The sequence below is a fragment of the Musca domestica genome, unplaced genomic scaffold (genome assembly GCF_030504385.1).
Source record: "Musca domestica strain aabys unplaced genomic scaffold, Musca_domestica.polishedcontigs.V.1.1 3, whole genome shotgun sequence".
Classification (NCBI taxonomy): domain Eukaryota; kingdom Metazoa; phylum Arthropoda; class Insecta; order Diptera; family Muscidae; genus Musca; species Musca domestica.
The window spans coordinates 16,795,052-16,810,412 of NW_026712299.1; the positions used below are offsets into that span (position 1 = coordinate 16,795,052).

At 37.8% G+C, this 15,361-nt stretch overlaps 1 protein-coding gene across 4 annotated transcripts in view; it reads right to left on the reverse strand.

The window, feature by feature from the left end:
• LOC101895957 (protein eyes shut) overlaps positions 1-15,361 on the reverse strand; it is a 345,750-nt gene that overhangs the window by 25,292 nt on the left and 305,097 nt on the right. For 3 of the 4 annotated variants that reach the window (XR_009342571.1, XM_059124731.1, XM_059124730.1), the window contains 2 exons: positions 1,187-1,479; positions 28-739 (listed from right to left, as the gene is read on the reverse strand). Coding sequence is in view for 3 of the 4 variants with exons in the window: in XM_059124731.1 (XP_058980714.1) it covers positions 28-739; positions 1,187-1,479 (1,005 nt within the window). In the remaining variant the exon portion in view is untranslated. The remainder of the gene's footprint in view (positions 1-27; positions 740-1,186; positions 1,480-15,361) is intronic. The other variant, XM_059124732.1, reaches the window with a different exon arrangement.

The following is a 15,361-nucleotide window of genomic DNA, read 5'->3' on the forward strand; positions in this document are numbered from 1 at the left end:
ATTTCAGTAACCGATGTCTGAACTTACGTGAATGTTGCTCCATGCTGAAGACAGGCACCATCATGCTGACATGCATGTCGATGACATTCTCGTGTGCCACACTGGCCCACACCACGACCTCTTACGCCGCGTGTCTCCTGCAGCGGCACTGTAACTTGACCCGCCTTAAGATGTACATCGTAGATACAGCCTTGGAAACCGGAATGCAGTGGCAAGTCATGCGGCAGGGTATTGAAATTGGCAATCTCATGGCCACCCAAATACAAAATGGGCAAGACATCCATGCGACTCACGCTGCCCGGTGAACGACCTGTGATATTAAATTTACCATCCACCGAAAGCCACGCCTGGCGCCCAATGCGTCCCACTTTGATTTCATACGGCACTCGTGGCGCATCCAAACGGAAATCAATTGGTTTTTGGGTGAAAATTCTACGCGGTCCAGCACCCAGGTTCCAGGTGAGCATAATATAGCCCTGTATAAAACTAATGGCCAAATGATCGCTCTTCTCATCATGATATCCCGGCTGGCCCAAAAAGGCCAACAGGGCAATTTGTGACATGGTTTGGGGTAAAATCTTGAAACTCAATTCCATGGAATATTCCAGCGGTATGGGTACGGTGTAGGCCACAAACGAAGAGAGGCCATTGACACTGCCCGAGAATGAGGGCAGGGCCACTTCCAAGTCTGAAAAATTGGCATTTGCATCAAGGAATATTGACAAAGGAGGTAGGTAGGCTATTTTTTTCATTGAGCGTTTTTTTTTTTGAGTGCACAAAATTGGAGAGGGAGCAATGGATCACAGAGAAAATATGGGAGCGGATTTTTGGTTTATGTGGGAGAGAAAGGATTTCAATTTGGGATTTTAAAAAAATAAATAAAAAATAATCCATTATTTCTTGGTTCATTAGCAGCAGTGTCATCATCCAACCAAAAATAGATGACAACAATAACGAAAGAAATTAAACTCTTACCAAAATAAATTATAAACAAAGTTTTACTAAAAAAACAACATTTTGATGAATTATGCAGCATTCTTTAAAAAAATTATTTAAAAATATTTTTCTTATTTTTTTTTCTGTTAAAAAAATAAAAATCAACTTCAAACTGGGTATGGGGTGCATTTTCGCTACAATACTTTTCTCTTCGTTTTCTTCGAACAAACATCTCCCAGAAAAAACTTACTGTGTTCACAATAGTGTCCATGTTTACCCAAAGGACACAAACAAAGATAACCGCTACCAGGGAATTGTACACAAGTTCCACCATATTGACAGGGATTATCTTCGCACACCGATATCTCACACGTTGGACCCATATAGCCAGAGGGACATTTACATTTCCATTTCTCCACCTTATCACCATTGTCATCGACTTCATTGGTTTCGATTTTAATACAGGCGGCACCATTGCGACAGGGGCTGGACAAACAGGCCAGCGAACCACATTCGGTAATACCAAAACCATCCAGGGCATCTCTGTAAGGAAAAAATAATATTCTTATTATTCAAAGTTCAGAGGAGGATTAATTTAATAACTTTTCAGGACTTGAAAAAAATAGGAAAATATTCTAAAGATCGAAACACTACCTAAATTTGACAAAGCATCAATGGGGTATGTTAAATCAGAGTGTGCCGACCGGGCCCAAAGATTACAACAATTGCTTAGTAAACAAAATATCACATAAATAAAAGGTCAAAATTTGGCCAGGGCCGACTATATGATACCCTACACCACTAGGCGTATTTAGTAAAGCTTCTTTAAAAAAGGTTTATGTTGAGAATTTATGTAAAGTACATCATACCAACTATGAACTTTATTTGAATGGGTATCATGGCTTTAAAGTAGTCACAATTTGGGAACTATAACCAATCCTGGGACCAATTCTGAATTGTTTTTCAATTCGTTTTTTTTCGAAAAAATTCGGTTGAATATGGGCTGATATAACACACAGGTGGACAATAAGCATAAAATCCGATGATCCGATGTATATCGAAGGTATATAAAAATCTAAACCGATCTCAATAAAATGTGGCAGAGGTATTTTCGAGCTATATCTGATGTTTGGTATCAAAGATCCTTGTTGTGGAGTGGATGAAACACATATAAGGAGCTGTAGATATATCTGAACCGACTTTCACCAAAAATTGAAGCTTTTAGGCTGAATTCCGACGAAGGGGCCAAAATTCAGTCCAAAATTGGGCTATTATAATTGATTTGGTGCACCATAAACCTGAAATCGGATAAAGATATATATCGGAGCTATAATCAAATCTGAGCCAATCCCGATAAAATTTGACAAAAGTAGTTCCGAGCTCTATAACATATCTAGTACAAAATATCATTCTTGTGGAGTGCATATTACGAATGTGAGGGACTTAAATACCAAATCGGATGAAACGTTATATATGGAAGTTATAGTTATATCCAAACCGATTTTCACCAAATTTGATGTACTTGCTGTCACACGCTGCCCGAATGTTGCTCTGGGTATTTTGGCCCATTCTAGGCGATGTGTTTGCTTGAGGTAATCGACACTTTGGTATTTTTTAGTACCAACCTGGCTTTCCAAAATACTCCAGACACAATAGTCTAACGGATTGGTATCCGGAGATTTTGGTGGCCAATGTGCGCTGGAAATGAAGCGAATCATTTAGTTATTTAGTAACCACTCTTTACTGGCGCGTGCTGAGTGCGATGGTGCTAAGTCCTGTTGGAATGTCCAAGGTCTGCGGCCAAAATGTTTGCGTGCCCAAGGTTTTAATACACCCTCCAGAATATTTTCGCGACGATATTCAGCAATTTTTCTGATGCCACGATCGATTAATACGAACGGAGAGCGACCATCGGCTGTTATGGCGGCCCACACCATCATGACCACCATGACCGGTGCTTGATTTCTGGTGGCCAACCGTAGGTGCAGATTTCCAGCTGACCACTTTGGCAAGTAAGCACCATCATTTTGTTTGTTTACATCGGAGAAACCCAAATTCGGAAGTTCAACACTTTCGGCGAAGCAAAGCAACTCTTTAGCTCTTTTGAGTCTATTTCCTTTCTGTTGCGGTGTAAGTTCGTGCACACTTTGGAATTTCAATGGCTTTACCCCAAGCCGATTTTTCAATATTTGCCGAATGGAATATTGCGATATGTTCAGCTCACGAGCCATTTTTCGGCCACTGCGACGCGGGTTTCGACCACGTCGCTTATTTACTTTTCGAACCATTTTTGCTGATGTTGCTGTTTTTTCCGTCCACTTCCTTGACTTCGGGCTACGCCACCAGTATCAGGGTAACGAGCGATGGTACGAGACACAAACGATTTATTCACATTCAATAGCTGGAGTGCTCTAACGATAGCAACTTGTGGTTTTCCTGCCAAATATAAAGACATCACGCTATCACGCTTGAATTTCATTACGAATAATTATTTTTCTGGAAAATTTTCAGCAAAATGCTTTTGTACGCTTGTAAACAATATAATGAGTTGTCACTGGAATAATTTTAACAGCTGTCGGACGAGTGGCTTAGAAATAACAGCAGTCTGAAATTGGGTGCAGTTTTTTTCATTTTACCCTGTACAGGGTTGTCCATATTCGACGGACCCATCTGGCAACGCCATAACTTTTGACAGAGATGTCACATCGCTTAATGACATACCGCGTTTGAAGCGTCAGTCCAAGTAGATTTTTACCATGAACCAATACACGCCACGTGAGCGCTCTGAAATAGTTGAAATTTACAAGAAGTCAATTGTGAAAACTCAACGAGCTTTTAAAACATTAAAAAATGTGAGAAGTGCGCCTTCTAAGAACACCATTAAGCGTTTATACGAAAAAATTTCGACTGGTAAGGCTCTTTCTAATCCGAAGAGGCCATATAAAAATCGACCAAGGCGATCGGCCGATAATATCGCTGGCGTACGAGCCAGTGGGGAGAGGTCCCCAAGAACATCCCAAAAACGCAGTTCTCAGCAGTTGGGCATGGCTTGGTCCACTTTACAACGGATTATTCGCATTGATTTGCATTTGTTCCCGTACAAAATTCAATTGACGCAAAGAATGTTGCCTGCGGACAAGCCTCGTCGATTGGAATGGGCCCAACGGGCCCAAAAGTCCGTCGAATATGGGCAACCCTGTATATCTCCCATAACATGGCAATTTTATCGAACTTTGTGCAATTCAATATTTCTGTTTCTGTACACCCCTTCCAGGTAAACTTTTGTCTAACAATTGCTTCTATGGAATTGTAAATAAGTTTTCGATTTTCTTTACATTTTGCACATCCCAATATTTTTATCAGTATTAGATGGAGTAGAATACTTCTCATATAAAGTGTACCAAGCAGTCGAATAGCCCAGATACGAAATCAAAAATATTGGCCAATCCTTTCGGAAACTCTCCCATAAAAGGTCGAAAGCTTTTAAAATCATAACGCAAATGCTGTTCTGAAAAATATGCAGAAATATGGTCGAGAGTTTCTTTCTATGTGGTCGCTAAACAAGGGGTGAAATAGGTAGCAGAGTAGCTAACAGTGAATCCGCTATGTCCACTTCTCCTACTTGTCCACTTTAATTGATTTTTCTATATAGCGTTCTCATTTAGAAATATTTCCTTTGCAATTATTTTAACTTTTCCGATCTCTGTCGTATGCCAAACAATAATAAAAGGTTAACTTTTTGTCCCAGTGTAATTCATTCATCAACAACAAATTGCAATTCCAAATAGAATTGGCATCCAATTACATTTGACTTTTGTCAACATTAACAAAACAGATTCGATTGTTAACAACAGGCTCTCCCTCTCTTTTTGTCGCTCTCTCTCTCTCTCTCTTTGCTATAAAAACTAAAAATTCCACATTTCAGTTTTGTGTTTTTTTTGGAGGAATTAATTAATTTCGGATTTTTGTCCATTTCATACTTGTGCAGCAAATAAATTACTCGGTTCCAATTTTTAGTTTTAACGAAAAATCCAATTAAGTAAATCCTTATAGTTTTGGAAATATTCAACAAACACAATCCTACTTCAACACACACACACATACTACCATGCATCCAAATGCACATGGAGACAAATACATCAATACATTCAGTCATTCATTGATTCGCATTCACATCCTGTAAATGTTGCAACTTTTGTGTCAATGAACAAAATGAAATAAAAGGAATGGCAAAAAATGCTAGAGCAAAGTTGGAACAGCACCACAACTGAAGAGGGGAAGGGAAGTGTTGTGGAGACGAGAATAAAATTGAAAAATAAAAATGTAATAACGAATGTTTCTCTTTTGTTGTTTGTATGGAATTGACATATGAAGCTCATCCAATTGAACTCATTTAATTCATGGAAAGTACAAGCAAGGACAACGCAAATGTTTGACATCTGGACATGCATGGGGGAGAGCAATGAAAGACCTACATTTTGTGTGATTGTGGCATGACATTAACAGTTTGTTCGGTAACAGGCGTGGGAAAAGGCCTCTGAATAAAAGATTTTTTTATGATTCGCTGATCGCTGCAGGTCTTCTGGAAATAATATTTTGCAGAAAATCAGTTGGAAGACTTCCAATTACATTGAATAAGGTATTTTATATATAGCGGACCGAAAGGTGCTCTTTGGCCCATAAAATGTCCTTGGAACGAATTCTATACACAAAATTTAATTAGGAGATCCTCTACCTAAAGACAAACCTTTGGACGGCTTCTATCCATACGAGACTTTCAAAATTTTCAAGGTTTCAAGACCCATATGCGGCTTTAAAAAGCCTCTAAAAAGTACCTCTAAAATTCCTTCTCTTGATAGAAGATCCTTGAAAAATTTCAGATTTTCAGAAGTTCTTTGAAAAGTCTTATCTGCGACAAAATTTTGAAATCGTTTTCTCTTTATAGAAGATTTTCAAAATTCTCCCACCCGTAGCATATCTTCAAAGTCCCATTACCCATAGGAGATCTTTAAAGATCGCTTATCTATAGGAGATCTTCAATTTTTTTTCTATCTATGGGGACCATTGAAGAATTTCCTCACATGTCTTCCATAAAAGACGGTTAAATTTGTTCTAATCCTAGAAGACCCTCAGATATTCTATAAAAGGGAGATTCTTGGAAGATCTTTTGCCCAGCGGAGATCCTTAGATGGTTTCCTCTCCAAAGAATTAATTTACAATGTGGCTGTCAATAGGAGGCCCAGGAAGGCATTCTTTTAGTAAAAGACCCTTGAAAAGTCTTCATCTCACAGACGGCCCTTGGAAGGTATATTTCCCATAGAAGAAGAGCCTCTCTCTATTTAAGGTCATCTCATAAGATAACTTAAGAAGGTCATCCACAGAGAGGAAGCTTTTAAAGGTCCTCCTTTCATAGAAGCCCATTGAAAAGTCTTCTTTTCATAAATATAGAAGGTCTACTCCCCATAGAAACCTTTAAGAAGGGCATTTCTCCATAAAAGGTCATCAGGAGTATCTCTCTTCCCAGAGTAATCTAAAAAGACTTTTTCCTTAGATTATGTTTAGAGGGTCCATAGAAGACCTGAAGTTGGGCTTTCCTCCCTTATTAAGGGCCTCTCATCAAAGCATATGGAAAGTAGGGTTTCTCTCCATAGAAAACCTTAAGAAGTTCTTCTACCTATAGAAGCTTGTTAGAAGGTCTTCTTTCATAGATTTCCTGGAGAAGGTCTCCTCTTCATAGAAGACCTGTACAGGGTATTCGGTCTAGAGAAGACCTGGAGATGGTCTCTCTCCATACCAGACCTTTAGAAGGTCTTCTCTCCATAGAAGATCTGTAAAAGATCTTGTCTCCGTCGAAGATCTGAAGGAGGTCTTCTCACCATAGAAGACCTCTCCATAGAGAAACTGAAGAAGGTCTTTTCTTTATAGAAGACCTGAAGAAAGTCTTCTCTCCATAGAAGACCTGAAGGAGGTCTTCTCACAATAGAAGACCTCTCCATAGAGAAACTGAAGAAGGTCTTTTCTCCATAGAAGACCTGAAGAAAGTCTTATCTCCATAGAAGACCTGAAGAAGATCTTCTCTCCATAGAAGACCTGCAGAAGGTTTTCTCTTCCTAGAAGACCTGAGAAGGAGGAGAAAACCTGGAGAAGGCCTTCTCTCCATAGAATACCTGCAGAAGGTTTTCTCTTCCTAGAAGACCTGAAGAATGTCTTCTCTCCGGAGAAAACCTGGAGAAGGCCCTCTCTCCAAAGAAGACCTGGAAAAGGTCTTCTTTCCATAAAAGACCTATAGAAGGTCTTCTCTCCAGTGAAGGCCTGGAGAAAGGCTACTCTTCATAGAACACCAGGTTTTCTCTCCATAGAAGACCTTAAGAAGGTTTTCTCTCCATGGAAGACCTATAAAAGTTCTTCTCTCCATGGAAGACCTGTATAAGGTCTTTTCTCCATAGAAGACCTGAACAAGGTATTCTCTCCTTAGACGACCTAAAGGAAGTCTTCTCTCCATAAATGACCTGGAAAAGGTCTTCTCCCCACAGATGACCTGAAAAAAACTTCTCTCCATAGAAGAACTATAGAATTTCCTTGTCTCTGCAGAAAGCCTATGAAAGGGCCTCTCTCCATAGAAGATCTTTAAAATAACTTGATTCTTGGGTGGGTCGTTACGTTCGTTGTAACCCACTGTGGAGCCAATTGCATTTTTGCATAATATAAAAATGGTGTGAACAATATTAGACCTGCTAACATATATTCCCTGTCAGAGATGTCCGAACAAAACAGAAAGACACAAACTCATTTTCACACACATACATACACAGTAAACAAGGACATGCAACATTTTGACAGTTTTGTGCAGGATAATAGACAACAATTGTATTTTCATTCAAAATTCTTGTTCATGTTCATGCATGAACATACAAATAAAAAAAGGACATTTCGATAGAAAGGACATTTAGATTTGTCAACGAATTTGGAATATTGATTAAATTTCAGTAAAACATCGAACTCCCATGACGGCAACAAAAAAAAAAGAAAGGACGGACCACAAATTTCAAAAAAGGAAAAAAAAGAGAGTGAAAAACAAACCACCTTTGAAAAAATGTAAAAAAATCAGATGTTGATTTCCTTTCATAATGTCAAAGTAAAGGATGCCTTCGAATGGTTTTTGCGGATTCCAAGTGAAATGTAATTTTAATTCTCGTGTTTTTTTTTTGTGATTAGTAAAAACATTTTTGGGATGTTTTGTTCAATTTTACTTTCTATGGTTTTTTTGCTCGGTAAATTCTCGTTGGCCTAATGAGCACTGAAATTTAGGTCGCAACTCTGAGCCAAGAAATACAATGAAAACCGGACTAAGCGAGAACAAAGTGAGAAAGGAAAGAACAAAACCCCAAAAAAAAGAGAAAGTGCAAAATAACAACGACAAGGGCAAAAACCGAATTGGATTTCTATGAAAATTAAAATAAAAGCATCAACCCTTGCAGTTTTTTTTTTAATTTTTTTCTTTTGGCTGAGTGGAGGAAAGATAAAAAAAATACCTGCCACTGAGTTGTTTTGTAGGTTGATGGTCAAGTGTTATCAATACACTAGAGGAATGTAGTTAGTTGGGGGTATTGGCAATATGAATAACAAGTAAAAAAGCTGTAAGTTCGGCCGGTCCGAACTTTTAATACCCTCCACCATTTCATACAAAGTAGGCAATTTCCAAAAAAAAAAAATAAAATAAAATAAAATAAATAAAATCCGTTAAAAATTCTGTTAAAATCTTAAAATGGTCCATTTTCTTTTTTATGCTGCAATATCTATTACGAACTTCCAATACCAAATTTGGAACGATTCCGTTAAATAATGACGCTAAAATCGTCAAAATACCGAATATCGGGGGTACCGTTATATGGGGGCTATATGAAGACGTGGACATGCGCAGATAATTTTCTGTCTTAGGCTGCAGTATCCATTACGACCTTTAAATGCCAAATTTGAAACAATTCTGGCGAATAATGTCGCTAAAATCATCAAAATACCGAATATCGGGAGGTACCGTTATATGATAACTTGGACCTACATGGCCCATTTACGAAATTAACCTGCCTAATATAATATATAATATATAATATAATATATAATATATAATATATAATATATAATATATAATATATAATATGTAATATATATTATATAATATATAATAAAATATACATATGTGCAGACTTTTAGCCTTCTATCTCAATTTGTTCGAAAGATAGCGTGATTACAACAGACAGACAGACGGACAGACAGACGGACAGACAGACACACAGACAGACGGACATGGCTAAATCGTCTTAGAATTTTACGCTGATCAAGAATATATGTACTTTGTTGGGTCTGGCATGAGTATTTCGAGGAGTTACAAACGGAATGACAAAATTAATATACCCTCCATAGTATGGTGGAGGGTATAAAAATGGTATTTTTTTAAACGGTATTCATAGTAATTCATCTATTCTAATTCTATAATTCATCTAGAGGAAAAAATCAATTCTTAAGGACAGCATTAAATGTATCTCTGATTGTGACAAACAGATGGCGCTTTAATCAGGGGAATCCAAAATAGCTACAGTCGATAATCTGAACGAACTCACATCTTGACTCGCTTCATCTCACTCGCATTTTTACGTCCTCATCTAAACTTTTAAGTTTTGAGAGTTTGGATCCAGGATGTTCTACAATATTCTAATAGAATGGCAACCAGTCCATTCGTCAAGGCAAATACACAGACAGAAAGGAATGCATATAAACAACAATGTGAACAGCAGTTATAAATACGAGTGGGTGAGAGAGATCGGTTAACTAACTAACAAATACATCAACCCGATAAAAACTGAGCTTTACTGGAAAGTAAAGAAACACCTTTTTTATACCCTCCACCTTGGAAAGGAGGGTATATTAACTTTGTCATTCCGATTGTAACATCCTTAAATATTCGTCGTAGACCCCATAAAGTATATATGTATTCATAATCAGCATAAAATTCTAAGTCGATATAACGATGTCCGTCTGTCTGTCTGTCCGTCTGTCTATCTGTCTGTTGAAATCACGATACAGCCCACATTATTTGACGTAGGGCGCCAAAATTTAGAAGAGCAATTGGTATTGTGTCTAGGATGGTTGGTATTGAAAATGAGATATATCGGTCCACGTTCTGGTACAGTCCCCATATAACAGTACCTCCTGATATTCGGTATTTTGATGATTTATGCCACATTTTTTCACGAATTTGTCTGAAAATTGGTATTTGTAGGTCATAACGGGTTCCTGAGCGTGTTGCAAAACATTGCATGTATAGACCAACGTTTTGGTATGGCCCCCATATAAAGGTACCTCCCAATATTCGGTATTTTAATTTTTTTTTGCCACATTTTTTCACGAATTTGTCTATAAATTGGTATTCGTTGGTCATAATGGGTTCCAGCTCCGGTGGCGAAACATTGCATGTATGGGTCCATGATTTGGTATAGCCCCCATATAACGGTACCTCCCGATATCCGGTATTTTGATGGTTTTTGCCACATTTTTTCACTAATTTGTCTAAAAATTGGTATTTGTGGGTCATAATGGGTCCTAGTTCGTGTGGCGAAACATTGTATGTATAGGTCCACGTTTTGATATAGTTCCCATATAACGGTACCTCCCAACATTCGGTATTTTGATGACTTTTGACACATTTTTTCAAGAATTTCTCTGAAAATTGGTAGTTGTAGATCATAATGGGTCCTAGTTCGTGTGGCGAGTCATTGTAATTATAGGTCCACGTTTTGGTATAGCCCCCACATAACGGTACCTCCCAATATTCGGCATTTTGATGATTTTTGCCACATTTTTTCGCGGATTTGTCTGAAAATTGGTATTTATAGGTCATAATGGGTTCCAGCTCCTTTGGCGAAACATTGTATGTGTAGGTCCACGATTTGGTATAGCCCCAATATAACGGTACCAGCCGATATTCGGCATTTTAATGGTTTTTGCACATTTCTTCTAATGTTCATTTTACCCTAAGGTGGGAGGTATTAAAAGTTTGGCCCGGCCGAACTTAATGTTTTTTTACTTGTTGTATACCTATTTTAGTACTTTTCATACAAATATAGTATACATTTTCATACAGACACCAACAGTGACATCTATGTCAAATTTCAGGACATCAGGTCTATCCTTTCACCCAATACCAAGTTTAATACTATTCAGTACTTTTCGTATACTTATGGTACACATATCCAAGACCACCTCCATATCTCCATTCCAGATACCGATATCATATTTGGGGATTCCAACCCTATTTCATCATCCAATGCCCAATTTAATACCTCTTAGTTCTTTTCGTACTATTATATTAAACATTGCCAAAACCACCTCCACACCTCAACACTAGATATCTACAGAGACTGAATATCAAATTTAAGGATTCCAGCCCATTTAGACCTTTTCGGACAAATATAGGACGCATTTCCAAATCACCGCCAAATCTCAAACACAGATACCATCAGTAAGAAATACCAAATTTCAGAATTTTATCACTACCCATTTATTCAATATCAAATATACATTTCGTAAAATTATAGTACACATTTTATAAAACCACCTTCATATGTGAATACTGGAGTAAACAGCGATCCTAATACCAACATTTACGATTTCGAGCACTATCTGTTTTACCCATAGCAAATTTTACCAAATATAGCACTATTTTGTACTTTTCGCGCACCTGTAGTACACTTTTCAAAATCACCTCCTTATCATAAACCTACCACCAACAGGGACCCTAATATAAAATTTCAAAATTCCAGCTTCATTCGCTCCCCCTAAACCAAACTGTACCAAATTTAGTAATATATAGATAAATCTAAAAACTTAGTACACATTTCCGAATTCACCTACCGACATTACATCAATCCCATTTCCAAGAATTGATTCTCATGCCAAATTTAGTGCATTTTAGTACTTTTGGTACATTTATTGTTAGAATATCGAAAAACCCTTTAGTTTGCCTATTCTACACAACATATTGCTGAAATACCAATATCAATACTATTTAGTACTTTTCGTACTTTTTAGTACGTTTTTCTAAATCTCCCGCCATGTATCAAGCAAAATGCACAAAAGGTGATCCTAATGCCAACTTCCAACTCAATTTCATATCCAAATACCAGATATAGTACCAAGACCAAATCTTAATCAAACACACTAACAGTACGCGGTCACGCAATACGAGATTTAGTACTATTTAGTACTTTTCGTACACTTGCTGAACGCATTTTCGAACCCAAGATAAAGTACGAAGTTTAATGCTTTTAAGTACTTTTAGTACACCTCTACTCCGAATTTCCAAAAAACCATCCTTATCTTCACCCCTACCCACCAACATTAACCCACATGCAAAATTTGTAGATTCTAGCTTCAGCCGTTCCGCCTGAGCGTTGATGAATCGATCAGTGTTCTGTTCTTATTTTATTGAATGACTACTACTGGTCAATATAGCTTCTCATCAGAAGATAAGAATTCTTTCGTCCTCTACTTTCTCACATATTTTTGACTGCTTTTATACCCTACACCACATAGTGGTCAGGGTATTATGTCTTTGTGCATTTGTTTGTAACATGGTGAAGGAAGCGCGATAGACCCAAAATTCATAGAATCACTTTATGAGTCGATTTATGCATGTCAGTCCGTCCGTTCCATTTCCACAATTTTTCAAACAATATTTGTTTGGCCCAAGGACGAACCCTATTGAAATTGGTGAGAATCGGTTTAAATTTAGATATAGCTGGCATATATATCTTCAAACGATTTCGGGTTAATTGTGCACCAAATTGCCAATATGAATCCGAATTACCTGAATTTTGGCACATCCGACCGAATTTAGTCTAGAAGCAAGTACACCCGCCTGACTTTTGACTTTTTCTTACTGGTTTCAACTATAATTCTCTTTTAGAGCACTAATCTGAATACTTTTTGTGCATATGGTTGGACCATTTGAACTAAGATTTTTCTCCGAGCCTCCGAGAGGCCATTGGTAGTAATGACAGCAGCAATGCCACCTTCAACTACCACTGCATCCACTTAAAGTGTTAGCCTTGCATATTTTTTTCCCTTTCGTATTGTAATGTCCTATTTTCATCAGAAGTTTTTCTATGTGAATGTTATTTGTTTTCATTCATTCGCTGGGGTTGGACTTTTTTCCACGTTTTGTTCGTTCATCTTCTTTTTGTTGTTGTTGTTGTTCTGTTGCGGGCACGTTGACCAAAAACCCCAAAAAATAAGAGAAGAATGGATTCAAAGGCGAATAAAAACGGATGAATACAAAGTCAGCTTTTAAAGGACTTGCACTTTTTTTGTGGAACAAAAAAAACAACGAAACGAAATAAAATTACTTTTACGGACATCTCATGGTTAACTCAGAGAGGGGCCATCTCTTTTTAGTTGGCATTCATATCTACCCTGCAAAAAAAAAAAAAAGAACGAAGATGAAAACACAAAAGCCCACATTTGTTTTGCAACATCTATGCCAGGCACATGCCACCTCTCCCCAACCCCACCTCTGTGTGATGGCAAAAAACGCTATCCTTAATTCGTATAAAAGCAAATCCAACAAAAAAGATTTGTATGTGATATGTCCCAGAATTGTGTTTTTCTCGCTTTAGTTCGGACCAAATGCTATTTAAGCATTCAGTGTTCGAACTACCTATGTGGCCTCACATGTATTCGATTTAATGGACTCCCACACGTCCATATTGAACTCCGGCAGCAGTGGCAGTTCCACATCTGTTGTCAGTGACAAAAACAAGGACATTTCATTTCATTTGATTTTTTCCCGCCAGTTTTTTTGTTGGTCTTCTTTGCAGTAGCTTGTTAATGTACTGCGAATGGGATACATTGGAAATGAGTTCTATTAACGCATCAGGGCGGATAGGTGATTAAAAGAATGCCATCGTGCTTCAGATTTAACGTTTTTTCTTATATCCTCCATCAATATATGGAGGGTATATTAACTTTGTTATTCTCTTTGTAACTCCGCGAAAAACTCATGTCAGACCTAAAAAATTATATAGATTTTTAAAATAAAAAAGGCTAAAATTTAGAACAATTGTGAATTTTGTCAAAAGGCAGATTAAGTTCGTAAATGGTCTATGTTGGTCCACGTTTCCATATAGCTCCCATATAACTATACCACTCGATATTCGGTATTTTAATGATTTTAGCGACATTATTAACCGGAATTGTTTCAAATTTCCCATTTGAATTTCGTTATAGGTACTACAATCGATGACAAAGAGTCACGTGTGCAGGTCCATCGCAGAAAATTGCCTATGCAGATCAGCGATTTCGCATAGCCCCTGATACCTCCCGATATTCGGCATTTTGATGGTTTAACCGGCATTACTCACCGGAATTGTTTCACATTTCGTAGTTGAAGTTCGTAATGGATACTACTGCCTATAACAAAAAATCGCTTAGGCAGATCCACGTTTTCGTATAGCTCCCATATAACGATACCTTTCGATATTCGATATTTTGATGACCTTGGACATTCCAACAGCTTGCACCAACGCACCCAGCACACGCCAACCAAAAATGGTTGCAAAATGATGTACCTCGCTTCATTTCCAGCGCCAGCAATGACCACTAAAATCTCCGGATACCAATACGTTGGACTATTGTGTCTGGAGTATTTTGGAAAGCAAGGTTGACACTAAAATACACCAAAGTGTCGATCACCTTAAGCAAGCGCTTCGCCAGGAATGAGCACAAATACCGCAGAGTAGCACATTCGGACAGCGCGTGACGGTTTCATTGACCGTTTGAAGGCCATAATTCTTGCCAAAGGTGACCAATTCGAACAAATCGAAACTTATTCAAAAATTCGATGCCATTTCCGACCTTTTTTTATTTAATAAAAAAATTAAAAAAAAAAATTTTAAAATCATGGCCTTTGACTTTGTTGCAGTTTTTTTATCTGAGCCTGTATATGGGAGCAATACCCAAATCTAAGCCGATATCGATACAATTTGGCAGAGGTATTTCCGAGCGCCATAAGATATCTGGAACCAAATATCATATCACGAATGCATACAGGGTTGCCCATATTCGACGGAACCATCTGGCAACGGCATAACTTTTGACAGAGATGTCACATCGCTTAATGACATACCGCGTTTGAAGCGTCAGTCTAAGCAGATTTTTACCATGAACGAATACAAGCCACACGAGCGCTCTGAAATAGTTGAAATTTACAAGAAGTCAATTGTGAAAACTCAACGTGCTTTTAAAACATTAAAAAATGTGAGAAGTGCGCCTTCTAAGAACAGCATTAAGCGTTTATACGAAAAATTTTCGACTGGTAAGACTCTTTCTAATCCGAAGAGGCCATATAAAAGTCGAGCAAGGCGATCGGCCG